Below are 15236 nucleotides of genomic sequence, written 5' to 3'. Positions count from 1 at the left end.
TTCAATGTACGCGACAAGCCGTAAAAGGGCGTGACACCCGAGGATTGCGATACGCCGAGAACCACTGACCTGCTGAGAACTGCGATACGCGAGATGATTGGGCGCGTAGTCTCACGATCATCCCAATAAGAGAAATTTTCGCCCAGAGAGTAAATGGGGCATGGGAGCATGTTGACTATCTGGACCGTGAATCCCCCCCCCCCCCCCCCGTCCTCTGCCAGGGAGTCCTAAACTGTGGACATGGTCACAGGAACTTCACTTGTGGAAGAATGATTTGGAAGATGAATTGATATGCATATATGATCTTCGACAATTGATAGACTACAGTCAACTGTTCATCTTTTTTATGCTTCAGTTCGCATGGAACGATACATTTTAGATGCAGCCGAATAGCTAACTAACCCTAGCAATACCGATATCTTTATATGTCTGTATCTTGAGTTTACTTTACATCTTGCAGTTTCAGAAACCTTGAAAGGGTTTTTATTTGTATTGAGTCATAAAAACTGAAACTTTTTTTTTCTTTAATACGTGTTTCTGTACGGTCCAAACATCTTTCCATTTCAGCAAGAGATCATGAAAAATTATTATGATATCGATATATCTGCGCTATAAACAGTGCAGGGGAAAATCCCTCGATAGTGATGACAGTTTATGCAATATGGGAATATCCACAGAAAGCACATTACTGGTATTGACATAGAACAGCACTGGTAATAACAATATACCAGCAAAACATTATTGAGAAATAACGACCATTATAAGCACATCATACCGGCGGATGTCACAGCAAAAGGACCAGTGCTCATGCCAGTGCTTTCATACAAATTAAATGCATCTTGTATGATAATGACATGAGGTGACCTTGCTGACGGCAATATACTCATCGAGACTATAACTATCATGGTGATTGACAGAGATGACGAAAATTCCAGTGATATTAAGTGGTGTTGGGAAATGACTATACAAATAACCATACAATAAAGTCTGCAAGTGATAAAAAATTGGCGAATAGGTGGAGTATAGGTACAGATCGTTAACAGAAGCCTGTTTTGCAGTTCGCTTGAAAGTGTAATGCCATACATGTTCACCATGGCTCTGATGAATACTGTACGGTGGAGGAGGTATCACGATTCGATATATGTCACAAATGTACACACAAGTAGTTATGTACATGTTTAATGTATCAAGGCTGTATGCATGGTTGTTTTAATGTGTACATTGTATGTATACAGGTAGACCAGAATAATGGAGAACATTCTATATGATATAGATATAGTACATACAGGCTGACCAGATCAGTGGAGAATTTTCTACGTGGTATACAATGTAGCTACAGTACATGTATGCATGTGACAGGAAATACATTATAGCTCACTCAATCTAGAATGATTTAACCCATTCCAGAAAATTCTAGGAAGTGCTTACATATTTGGCTGAGTGAGGCACTGTCCCTGTAGCCCAATGTGATTGGTAGTTAATTTTGGCAATGATGTTATGCCCATAGTTAGGCAGTGAGTCATCCAGGATTCCTGGAATTTGGACTTGCTAGTATGTTCAGGTATGTGGCCCCAGGTTGGAGAAAATTACAGAATGTACTAGAAAGGGGTGAATGGATAGTATATAAGCAGGAGAAATTCTGAGGTAGGCAGAGTACCCAACACCTCTGCTCTGAGAGTTACGTCACTTCTGGCTCTGAAGCGACTTGTTATAGTCAGTCCTGTGTTACCTGCTGACCTGCTATACAAACTGTGTTTGTGGAGATAAGGCCCGGGAGACATTTTGCCTGCAGAGAATTAATTTGCCTACGTTGGAGATAGACTCCATATTTTAGTGTCAACGGACATTATTACGGCAAAGCTGTGACGGGCTGGATTCCTTGCTGGACATTATAAAGTGAATCATCATTCAACGCATCAACTGAACGTGGTCGTCATAACATTTGGATTCTGCCCGTTTCCTGTGGATTCTGCACGTTTCGCTGTGGACGTCTATCGTGGATTTTACCCCGGATTTATACTGTGGATTAATGCAATCTGTGCCTTTGGAGTTACGTCGGAGGAATCATTTATCGGTGCGTCAAGGATCATTCATCGGTGCATCGAACATCGTATTTGAACATTTTCAAAGGACTACTTGATAACATAATATGTAAGTGATTCTATTACCGATTTGTAATTGTTTCTATTGATCATTATTGTACTGATGTGAAAACCGATTACGAGTCTGTACCCACAATATCACTGTTAATAAACCGCCTGAACATTAGTTGATTGTTTCTTTTGTGCCATCATTCTCAGAGTGATTTTGGTCGTAACAATATAGAATAAGGACATCATGGAATTTTCAATTCGTTCACATTGCTCGAAATGCTGAGACATACGTGAATGGAATGAGGAAATGATGCTGTCACCTCTTGTCCTCAAATTGACATCTCTGTGTCTCGATTTTCAGTATATTCCTCGTTTTGGCTTGAAATAAAGAACAGTTTGTATCCTGAAACTGATTGACAAATTGCCCTACATCGACGTAAAGATTTTTTTTTTTTCTCGACGGAAGAATTTCGTGAATTTGAATAATTTGTATCCTTGGCATTAGATCATTGCGCTTTTGTAATGTGACACTATAATGAAGAATTTTAGCAGAAAGTGAGCTGTAGTTGTTAAAATGAGGGACCAAATCATGATTCTTGATAATGATTTAAGATTCAGATGATAAAGACCAGTGGGAGAGTCATGGGTTGGATGATATCATCGAGTCTTATAAGATGCATGTGTCGTTTTGACCAGTAGCAACACCGCCTAAAAACATGCACAGGACTTAAACATTTGAAAACTTTCTATTTCAGATAGGACGTCTGCAATTCCATCTTTTAAAAAAAAAATTCCACTATTCATTTATGTTAACCTAAAATAATGTGAAATTGTTGTTTGCCTTTTCCTTGAGATTCTTAAAGGGCAAAACCCATGACGATGATTTGATAAAAAGTTACAGCTTTTACGATTCTCCGAACAAACCGTTTCCACCATATCAATCTGGGAAATAGATGACAAAATGATCAAAAGTGTTTTCGACAGGATCATCTGCAGCGGAGTGGAGAGGGAGGGGAAGATACCAAGCGTTGTGGGACCGGACGCGTACATGGAGTCACTTTGAAGGGCAAATCCAACGATTTAGCAGGTTAATTCTCACGCCGTTTTCAGAGTATGTTGTCTAGCAGGCCTATATGAGGAGTCTATATCAAGTCTTTAAGGTAAAGGGTGCATATTCTATGTAAAATAAGTAAGTTTTCATGCGGGAACTTAAGTGTCCGGAAACCCAACCCCCCATCATACTTACTGTATACTGTATGTGCGGGATTTCCGAGTGCGACGTGCGTAAATGTTTGGGACGAACATCTTCGGACGTCTTGACCCACAAAGGTACGTGAAAAACGCTGAAAAATGCTGTTAGTTTTCGAATTTTCGACCCATTTTATAAAACAAATGATGCACAGGATTATTTCGTGGCGTTAGTGGAGGCGTAGCTCACTCTTGGGTATTTACAATGTAGTGCAACATGCACTCGGCTTCGCCTCGTGCATGTTTCACAATTGTAAATACCCTCGAGTGCGCTATACGCCTCCACTAACGCACTCTATCCTGTGCATCATTTGTATATTATAAAATGGGTTCAAGAATGTAGCTAATTGGAAGCGCTGAAATGAGTCACGTGTGCGTGCATTAATTTCTTCAGGTAAGCACTAAGAAGAGTCTCTCTTCCACCTCCCTGGCCTGACGTACGTCACAATGTTTACACTAGCAGTGCGCACTCAATCAGTGGTTACAAGTGTGTCACGCGCTACTATACGCGCTGTCAATCCCGTAAACAACTTCTAGTTCGGGCCGCGGGCTGCCACAACAGCCGGCGGCCTTTCTTGTGCATAACAGTACTTTGCGTACGTATCCCCACTCTTATACGTACGTACAGTACTTATGTGCGGGATTTCCGAGTGCGACGTGCGTAAATGTTTGGGACGAACATCTTCAGACATCTTGACTTTTGAGCGAGTGCTACATGGAGCTGACTGGTATTGACCCACAAAGGTACGTGAATAATGCTGTTAGTTTTCGACCCATTTTATAAAACAAATGATGCACAGGATTATTTCGTGGCGTTAGTGAAGGTTCGGCGCGCTCTCGAGTATTGACAACGGTTGCAAACATGCACTCGGCTGCGCCTCGTGCATGTCGCACCATTGTCAATACTCTCGAGCGCGCCGCACTTTCACAAACACACTCTATCCTGTGCATCATTTGTATAATGATAAATGGTGTCTTATTCAAGATGAAAAAAGAATGTGAAAATTCCAGGTGCAAATTGTTCAGTGCATTTGGATGACCGCAAGCAGTTGTGTACTCATATACTTTGATATACGTTGATATAGGCCTACACATCTATGTATGTATGTATATATATATATATATATATATATATATATTATATGAATGCATTTTTTTTTTTGCCAATAAAGAATGAGTTTATTGTACTCAAGTTTTCGGTGGCCTCAACCTTTCTATCTCCCGCTCTCTCTCTCTCGCTATATATATATATATATATATATATATATATATAAATGTATATAATATATGTATATCATGTATATTTACATTTATGTTTACACATATATACATTTATATATATATATATATATATATACATATGATGATATATAATCCATGATATATATATATATATATATATATATATATATATATATATACATATGATGAAAATATTTCTGGTTCACAATAATATTTCCCCATTTGGAGTAATAATGATATCAAAAAGAGGGAAAACGAGTCTACGACATTAGTTTTATTGTAGACCTATATATGACAACTTTGCAGATGCGTTTGCCTTCTTTTTTTTCTTTCTCCACGTGTGTCTGATTTTTTTTTTTCATCTTCCCTCCATAAGCTCTGTGAAAAGTGCGTAGAAACCGACAAAACTTGAAGAGCAATAAGCCGGAGCTGTGATACTTTCACACAGTCATGAATAGGAAGTTGTCAACAAGTGTATATCAGGTTGATTCGATAATCCCGTCACAGTAACTGTTGTTCCCATGTAGAATTTGAAATATCCTTGTTGTTTTCCCACGCTCAGGGAAAGGATTGCTTATATGTGTATACTCACAATTTCGAAGCCCTGTTTGCCTGTTGCTGTTCACAGTATCATTTCCCGTAATTTACCTTACTGGGTACACTCTTAGAAAAAAAGGTTCTTTTGAGCACCATTAAATGGTTCTCAGCACTGTCACAATAGCGACACCCTTTTAGGTGCTCGTGAGAACCTTTTTGAAATGGTGCTTGTCGGCACCTTTTGCAAAAGGTGCCCATTAGAACCTTTTTCCCGATGAAATGGTGCTCGTGAGTACCATTTAAAAGGTGCCCATGGGCACCTTTTTGACTAAAGATGGGCACCTTTTTGACTCTTTTCAAAAGGTGCTCATGGGAACCATTTCATTGGAAAAGGTTCTAATGGGCACCAATGTTAAAAGGTGCTGACAGGCACCATTTAAAAAGGTTCTCACAGGCTCCAAAAAAGGTGTCGCTATTGTGACAGTACTGAGAACCATTTAATGGTGCTCAAAAGAACCTTTTTCTTTTTTCTTAGAATGTAGTATGTGAATTGATGTCTGTGTATTTTTGGTGTGTTTCACATGCAGTGCTGGTAAGGTGCTTCATTGGCACCATTCTTAAAGGTACATTACCTATCTGCATTGAAAATGTGCATCACAAACTCATTTGAAATGAAATGAATTCATCTGAATTTCATCTCATCAGTCAAACATACGTTCAAAACATGTATATTAGCAATACATTAGCATGTCATACATTATCATTGACACTGGAAAAAAAAAAGAGCAAGGATAACACACCCATGCACACACAGTTTCACAAGCATGAATACATGTACATGACATTCACCAATATTTTTTCATGAAACATTACTCAATAATCGAAAACCATAGAAATTTGCTCTTTCACAAATTCGCAGAAATGTATTTATTCACCTTCACTTTTACAATCTAAAGGTGAGGTTTGTATTTGTCATGTTATAATCTGTCAAATATTCTTAACAAAATATTTTCATTTGTTCACTAATTCTTTTTCCACAATATTTGTCATTTGTGTACCGAGCAGTTCTTGAAACACCATCACACATCTCTGTACAGATGATATGAAATAGCAAGAGGTGCATCAGGCTTTTGAAATACATAGCAAAATTTCTAATTCTCTGTGAAATAATTCCTGCATGGATGAGATACAGTAATTGTGTCAGTCTTAAGATAGGCAGAAGTCAAGTACATTACTTAAGTAGTATGAGGAACTTTTTCCACATGTTTGCTAGTTTGTTCGGTGTTGTTTTGTTTTTTTTTCCTTTTAAAGCATACTTGTCCTAAAAGCAACTACAAAGGGCAGGAAAACAATCCCATTAAACAGGACCTTTGGTATTGTCACAGAAAACATACATATTTATATTGCTAGTATGATACTTGGGATATGATAAGCTTTAAACTTCTTCAATTCACAGTCATAACGTCGAATACTTCAACTTATCTTTGTTTGTATACGAGTGACCTTTTTTGTTGTTGTTCTGCAATTAGAAAGCACTATAGACACATCTATACAACTGCAAATACAAGAAGAGTATCAATTCAGGTTAATCATGACTTCTGACAATTTACAGTATGTCCTACGAAAACACACACACACACACACACACACACCCAAAAAGAAGAAAAGAACACATTGTTTATAATGTGAAGGATAATAAGAATCCCAAGAGGAAAAGAGCTAGGATACCACACCCACACAGTTTCACAAGCATGAATGAACAAAATTCCTCAACCATGATCTAAAATATGTAACATTTGGAATCAATAAAAATTTACACTTTTTTTAAAAGCAGAGCAACAAATTCATTAGAGTAAACTATATATGATGCAGGCCTAAAGCTGAGGTTTGAATTTGCTGTCCTATAACCTGCCTATGACAATAATATGTTGTTAGCATTTGTCATTTTGTTCACCAAATTTGCCAACAGTCTTTTAAACACCACCACCACGTACATGTACGTCTGCAAAAGCAATATAAACTGGTGACAAGAGGTGCATCAGTGCTTTGAAATAAATTACATAATCTTCAATTCTCTACGCAATACGTAATTCCTGCGTGGGTATAAATGCAATAAGTTTTACCAGTCTTGGTGCAAACTTTAAAAGTGTGCAGAAATCGACCACACAATGACAGGAGAAGTATAAAGAGCATTTTCCATTTGTGCTTTTAAACTTTAGAACTATGAATGACTCCACTTCTAAGATTGGCATCTGGTCTGATCTCATTAGGTCTACCCCCCCCCCCCCCCATACAGTTGATTCAAAGCTGTTGAATGCAAATTATAGTGAAACATTATCACTGGTACATTGTAAGTTGCGAATGAAGAGTTTGTTTGCAAAAACCGATAAGTCCATAGTTGCCAAATGGAGATATTTGCGATTAGAGGTAAAAAAAAATAAAGAGAATAATAAAAAAATAATCTTTGCTTCTTTTGACCATAACTTTAAAAATGTACCTTTATATGTAGTGACCAATATATCATTTAAAAGGTATTATTTTGTACTTTATGACAGAGACCGTACTTCAAAATCTTCAAAAATGGACTTATCGGTTTTTGCGAACAAACTCTTCAAATACTGTATTGGGATCATAACAAAACATATGTGACCCTCCATCACACAAACCAACAAAAAGTCGCCTGACACGAATATTTGGTTGACGGCAGATTCTGAAAGAGCAGCTATAAAATACACTAAGTCAATGCAAACGGACTTACCTACCCTATCTACATATTTCTCAAAGGTTTTCTCTGGCAGCATCAGTGTTTTTTCTTTGACTCAGCTCATTCTTGGCTAGCGTAGGTTTCTGGCCGATGCTGTCAACAGGCTATCGGGCTAACATTGTCATTCTGATCGATGTATTCTTTTGGTCACCCAGATCATTCTTGACAAGCCCAGGGTTCTGTTTGATGCTGTCAACGGGCTATCACGGGCTGTCATTCTGATCGATGTATCGTCTTAGCCACACAGCTCATTCTCGACTAGCCCAGGCCCGGGTTCTGGCTGATGCTGTAAATGGGCTATCCCGGGCTCTTATTCTGATCGATGAATTCTTGTGGCCGCCCAGCTCATTCTTGGCTAGTGTTAAGCCTACGGTTCTGGCCGATGTTGTCAACGGTCTGTCACAGGCTGTCTCTCTGATCAATGTAGAGTCTACCTTTTTCCCTAACCGCACCAGCGACCCAAACACGTACGTTCTGCTTCATCGTCCCGGCCGGAGTTTCTTGTTCCCTGGTTTCTGTGCGTGTTGGTGTGTCCACTTCCCTGACATATGAATTGAAAGAAACAATAGACCTACACCGCGTTAATAAAACAAAGTCATGCTATAATTCGATAAACAGAACACGGCATTACATGACGCGACTCCTTACTTAGAACAAGCCTGAAAACATACTGTAAGAGATTTTGACCTAACAGTTAGGCCTACTGGGCTGTAGACAGACCTCTATTGGCTCTAACGTTAACAATGACAGTTATAGAACAAAAGTTATTGCATGTAGAACGGTTACCGGTATTAGACCTTACCCCGGGGCGCTCCTTGTACACAGTTATCTTTGCGTTCGGCGTTCGGGCTGTGTTTCGGAGTTAGCAGACCCTATTTTTAATATATAGGCATAAACGTTACATGCAGGCCTAGCTATTAAAGTAACTTAGCCCGGCCCAGTCGCTGTAAAAACGTGACAGCCATGCTCTGGCCCCGCACGGCGTCTGTTCGGGCTAGCCCACATGGGCCATTGCTATGCCAAATTTCTAATTGTAAAGTGTTAGGCCTAACATGTTATTGTTAGATCTGGATCTACTGTATCTGGTAAACATTACACAAGATAGCACCTTCGATCAAATTAGATCTAACATTAACGTTAGGATCTATAGCTAACCGTTAAAGGTTAATCGTTGACTGAAAACGAAAACTGAGTGATGAATCTAACTTGAGTTGATTTTGTACCAACGACTGTCATCTAAAAATGAGATAAAACCACATTAAAACTAAAAATCTTACCTATTCTCCTAAATTGTGATGACTGCCATGGCGAAAATGGAATTGACAGTGACACGTTTCCAGTCCACTTCAGACAAAATTAATGTCTAACGTTACCGGGTGCCGTTCGTTATGGGCGTGATACTGGTGATGCATAGATGTGTAAGTGTCTACGTACAAATGTACTAGCCGTCTGCTGCTGCATGCATGGTATTGCATTGGCACTCTCCTGCCGCTGTGTGGTGATAGGTTTGCATAGGCGCAGCAGGCAGGCAGCACAGGGCTAAATATAGCCGTGGCGCGTGCCGCCGCGGTTACATAGTCCTACAGTGCAGTACTAGTATGTGTACGTTTGCGCGTACGCATATCTGATCGAGCGCTAAAATTGGATCGTGGCAGCTGTCAGTTGGCACGCAGCAAGAGAAGTCATTAGTCTACGATAAAAACAGTATGTGCTTTTTATCATCACAGCAGTAGAAACACATACAATATTTTTGTACCAATACCACAGTTTTGGTGATTCTCACATCTGGCATTCGAATATACAGCAAGGGGAAAAGTGAAAGTGGACCTAAAGATATTGTTTGACCTGCAAGAGTACTACAAATAGCACTCGGGGACTGGGTCGCATACTAGCAAATGGTGACGAACGGAACCATTTCGATTGGGAACCATTTATAGGTGCTCATCGGAACCATTTTGCGAGAACCATCTGATGAGAACCATTTTGGAGCCGACGAGAACCATTTGAGAACCTTTTTTTCTTAGAGTGTAAGGAACATTCTGCAATATTGCCAATTATATAGTTACATATATTATTCTGACACTGAAAATCTTGTTATTCATTCTTTTATGGCGATTTTTTTTTTGTTTATTTTGTGTTACGATCACTATAAAGTAATATGCTAATGAAATGTGAGTGCAACCGATATCACCATTTTTTTTTTTTTTTTTTTGTAGCGCCGCCAAAACTTTGCCTTGTCCATGTTCCATAATTGAAGACCTGAATATAAGAACGACCCAAGTCCATTTTTTGGCCAAATTCAGTTTGACATGGGAAATTGTAGCTTATGCATGGACTCATCTTGTGTATAAATGATAAATGATAAATCCTAATTACCCCCGGAAGTGCCTGAAATTAATGAGTTAAATCTTATATTAATGTAAGAATGAAGGACTTGGGTCATTCTTACATTCATAATTATAATAGCGCCCTCTCTCATCCTTCTCTCATCTCTATAGCAGACTATCATGTATATGAATCAAAGAACGACCCAAGTCCACCACACAAAATGGCCTCTCCACAATTAATGTAAATGTTAATTGTCATAATAATATATGTTCTAATTTGTATATACAATGTTGCCTTCCCATCACAGTTAAATAGATTATTGTTGGACAAATAAAGAGGATATTAAGTTTTTTTTTTAGTTTACTCGAAATGGGTCTTCCATGGACTTGGGTCGTTCTTATATTCATATACTCAATTTCTTGCCATGATGTGGGACGTCAATTGATCTGTAAGCATCATTTGGTTCACAGTAAACTTGAACATGACATGTGCTTTCTCTTTCTAAATGAAAAACGCAAATGAAGAAAGAAAAAACACGTGAAGAAACTTGTGAAAGAGAAGATAAAGATTCTCGAACAATGCTGGCATAATTCATACCAACGTCACCCCAAAAGGAGGACAAGAACAACAAACAAAAAACAAACAAACAAACAAACAAACAAACAGCAACTCGATACTCGATAAAAACTAATGTGATTTTGTGAATTTTGAAGTTCTTGCACGCAGCGTGGGATTTATTATATTGAGTGCCAAGGAAACAAATGTAATAACGTCAGACTTGGAACCAGGCATTTTTGCTGGTATCTTATTATATACTAGTACATCATGACATACATCACATGACAATATACCATGTGACACGTCACCTCAAAGGTGCGGATTGACATTGAAAATGAAAAAGAAAAATGTTTTATCAGCCTTGCAGAGACTTCTCCCTGGATACGTCCGGTCTTTAGTGTAACCACAGAAGTGTGTGTGTGCTTGTGTGTGTGTGTATGTGTGTGTGTGTGTGTGTGTATGTATATATATGTGTATGTATGTGTATGTGTGTGTATATGTGTATAACCATCTTTTAAATGGCATTTGTACCGTTTTTATGTTCATGTTACACCCAGAATGGGTTGATTTATGATTAATTTGAATGAAATCAATAAAATATCACTGAAAAAAATGTGTATGTGTATGTGTATGTGTATGTGTATGTGTATGTGTAAGTGTATGTGTATGTGTATGTATATGTGTATGTGTGAAAGCGTACTCTGTATGCTTCATGTTACCATCCGATTCGATTGAATGAAAATTGTATACTTCCAATGATTAGCTTGTAAGGTATACATGTATCGTTGTATTGTGTTATAAAGCCATGTATAATTAATGTGTTGCAGTGATGTGACGTAAGTGAAGGGACTGCACTATACAAGTTCGCTTTTTAGCAGCCCCTCAATTTTCATTTCCATGAAGTTCTTTTAAGAACCAATATGTATTTTTATGTTCCAAGATATGTAATCATTTGAAGTGTATTACCTGTGTATATTGATTAGAAATGAAAAAAAAAAAACAAAACGTGCATGTGAACATGCATGTGTGAAATGAAGTGAAAAAAGTCAAATTTTCGCCTGTTATATAGATCCGTGCTTCTCAACCTTTTTCAACCCGAGGCCAACTTTGGCTCCTAGATTCCTTTCCTTTTCTTTTTTATTTTTGCTGCCCAGATTTAGATAAAGTATTAATCTTTTCCATCTTATTTTAGGGCCGACATCGCGACCCACCTGCGGAAGCTTCGCGGCCTACCGGTCAGTTACCGGTTGAGATCGAGCACGGATCTAGAAGACTGCAAAACACCAAATATGGTTATCCGGCAGCAGTAAACTTGCCTAATGCTGTATGCAAAGTGTTTTGCCCATAAGTCAACGCATTGTTCGACACTCTTGTGACGAATGTGTTTTGTATGCACTTATAATTCGATAATCATCATCATTCTTATGATTACGTAATCACACAAAAAGCCTTTGTGTTTTCAAAGCTGTAATTATATAGACATATGAAATGAAATTGTCAAGTGAAATCAAGTCACAGTTAACGAACCTTTGCTTCTCAATCAAATATTAGAACACAACATTTCACGCTGCATTTATAACTCAACTGTTCCCACAATCATTGCAACAAAAACATTAGAGCTCTTCATTTATATACAAATAGCAACGCAGATTGTAATAAGGTCTTGAGTTTATCACTGACAAAATACTTTTATGTTTGACATACAATGTACGGTATAAAATAAGTGATCCAGTGCATGTCCTAAACTGTCTCATCTTGGATGCCTGTTAAACTTCATCATATCACTTTGTTACGTCATCATTTCACAACACTCTAAATGATTTGCACATGAATTAAAACTTCTTTCCCCAAATACAAGGTCAAAAAGTTGTTTGGTTATCACCATACAACAAAAATTTTATGAGGATAGTAGAACATATTCATTTTTAGACTCATGTCAATTCATAACACGAAATTTAGATATCCCGTTAGAGAAAATTTATATTAAGTTGGAGACACATAAAATGACAATTTGAAAATGAGGTTGCGATTGTTATCTCTGTTTTATAGAATGACATGAAACTTCCTTAACTCTGTTATGTTAGGTCTGATACGGTGAAATCCTTTACTAGTCTGTCTTCTTATACTCTGTTCTTTAAAGTCTATGTAAACAAGGCATGAAATTGCACTACATAAGTGGCCTGATATTCGATCAGGGCGATGGCAGGGCAAATATGGTCTCAACAATTATGTTTTTTTTTCAATATTCATTGCAAAGTAGAATTCTCTGGGTATCTGAAAGATCTGGAGGCAAGGAGGAAATGTTACTTGATACATTTTTTATGGTGTCTTAAAGTCAAAAACATATTGAATATCAAATCTAAGACTACGCAGATAACATTACATGCAATAAATATGAACTTAAATACCCTTTTAACGTACACACTTTTTATTTATCATGAAACGCAGATATAACTAGAAAGGTCCTTAAAACAAATGCTTGAATGGTTATTCAATTTTACCACCGCCTTGATGCAATCTTAAGGACACAATAGAGAGTCAATATATATGTTTTATTTTTCAGATTGCTGTTACCAAAGTACCGCAAGTTATGTACCTCCCATCGATAGATGCAAAGTAGAAGCACACGGCGGTCATGATGTGTAGAAACCTATATCGACTGTGATCAATTCACTATTGATTTATCACATCTGACTATTTTAAATAACATTTTAAAAACTTAAAGATATAAACCAAGAATATCGACAGCCAGGCAGGAGAAACTGGGAGTAACAAAAAAGCTAAGAAACAAATTAAACAAAAAACAAGAAACAAAAAAAAAAAACACCTAAAGAAAGAAAGAAAGAAAGAAAGAAAGAAACAAGCAAGCAAGCTCTCCCTCAGAGTCTTACATCAATAAATACAAATACATGTACTCAATGTTGCTCACAACTTTTAAACACTCCCTTAGCGTTCTTTGGCTTTCTTTTGACCAGTTCGTGTTGGAAGATGATCCTTTGTATAAACTAAATTGTCCAACTGATATCGTACCAATTGTGAGTTAGAGGGCATTGGAGGACTCAAGTCCATTCATGGTTGTGGATTCAGTGATTCTTGTCGCTTTCTCCCGGCGATCACGATGCCACCTGCATTCCATTAACTTGCGCATTCCCTTCTGGAACTTCTGCAATCTCAGGGCGTAAATGAAGGGGTTCACACAGCAGTTCAAAAACGCCATGGTGACAGTGATGTGGTACCAGGCGCCCGTAAAGTTCAGTGGGCCTCCGAAGTTGTACTGGAGGAAGGTGAGCTGGTTCGGCGTCCAGCAGATGACGTAGACGGCGAAGAGGGTGCAGAGCGTCATGGTGATATTTCGCGATGGATGAACCACTTTGGCCGTACCCCTGTTGGTTGGTATCCGCGTGGGGGTGCTGGTAGCACTGGGAGGTTCCAGGGGCTTGGGCTGGAGGGCGTCCCTCTTATTCCGCATTTCTCGAATTATCTTGTAGTAGACAAAGGCCATGATGCAGACAGGGAGGACAAACTCCCAGATGAAAAGGACCACACCCAAAACAATGCCAGCGGCCCTTGACCACGACTCCTGCTTGTTACAGGTCCCGGGTCCGCTGGTGTACTGGAAGATTGCTGGAACATACTGCATGATGGGGGCGACTAGCCAGATGAATGCCATCATGACAATGGCTCGTTTCTTCGAGAAATTCCGGGAATACGTCATGGGGTGCATGACGGCAAAGTACCTCTCGATCGACATGACGGTCAAGTTCCAGGTGGAAATGGCGAAGCAAGAGAAGAGGAAGAAGCGCGACCACCAGAAACGGCACAGGAACTCAGCCGACGCCAACGACAGGTGGGTGAAGTGGCCAGAGCTTGTTGATGAACTCGCGCTAACATTACCATTCAAATCTCCTTCCGGTGTAGGATCTGTCAAGTCTTCATATTCCATGATCCTACCTCGGAATGCATTCACCACGCCGAAGAGGATCAAGAGCACGGATGTGCAGCCATCGATCAGGGCTTGGTCAAATATGAACATGTTCACTTGGCTCTTTTGTTGAGCGAGTAATCCGAAAACGATCATGACCAGCGTGTTTCCCAGTATGCCGAAGGTGCCGATGACAACGTACATGGTAATACTGACGATGTCGCTCGACGTCAACGAATGTCCCTCGGGTGGCGCTTGGCTAGTCATCGTCGACATTGTCGCTGTCATCATGGCATCCATGGTATATTGCGATGTTCCAAAGAAACAGTGGAGATAAGTTCTCAATATCCAATCTGTGAATTACCGTAATTAGGAAGATGAAATCGTCTCCAATAACACTAAAGGAGGACAGCACTATTACAAGACTTGCGACAGTGTATACTTCACTTTCACAGACTATTATGAGAACGGCAGCACTCCATAGGCATGGGAAAGGAACAGCTGCACATGAATGAAACAGGACCGCCTTGTCAAGTTTTCACAT

General features: G+C 38.9%; 1 protein-coding gene across 1 annotated transcript; it reads right to left on the bottom strand.

The window, feature by feature from the left end:
- Positions 1-13601: 13601 nt before the first annotated feature.
- On the bottom strand, positions 13602-15003 carry LOC140244545 (galanin receptor 2b-like). The gene has a single exon (XM_072324171.1). It carries the CDS (start codon positions 14990-14992, stop codon positions 13811-13813), a length of 1182 nt encoding a protein of 393 aa, XP_072180272.1. The 5' UTR covers positions 14993-15003; the 3' UTR covers positions 13602-13810.
- Positions 15004-15236: the final 233 nt, after the last annotated feature.

Source organism: Diadema setosum, chromosome 21 (assembly GCF_964275005.1).
Source record: "Diadema setosum chromosome 21, eeDiaSeto1, whole genome shotgun sequence".
NCBI lineage: Eukaryota > Metazoa > Echinodermata > Echinoidea > Diadematoida > Diadematidae > Diadema > Diadema setosum.
Note: the sequence above shows the minus strand (reverse complement) of the source record. Positions and strands in the feature narration are given on the sequence as shown.

Excerpts from the sequence above, each read along its gene's own strand:
- LOC140244545 (XM_072324171.1), bottom strand. The coding sequence starts at position 14,992 with ATGGATGCCATGATGACAGCGACAATGTCGACGATGACTAGCCAAGCG.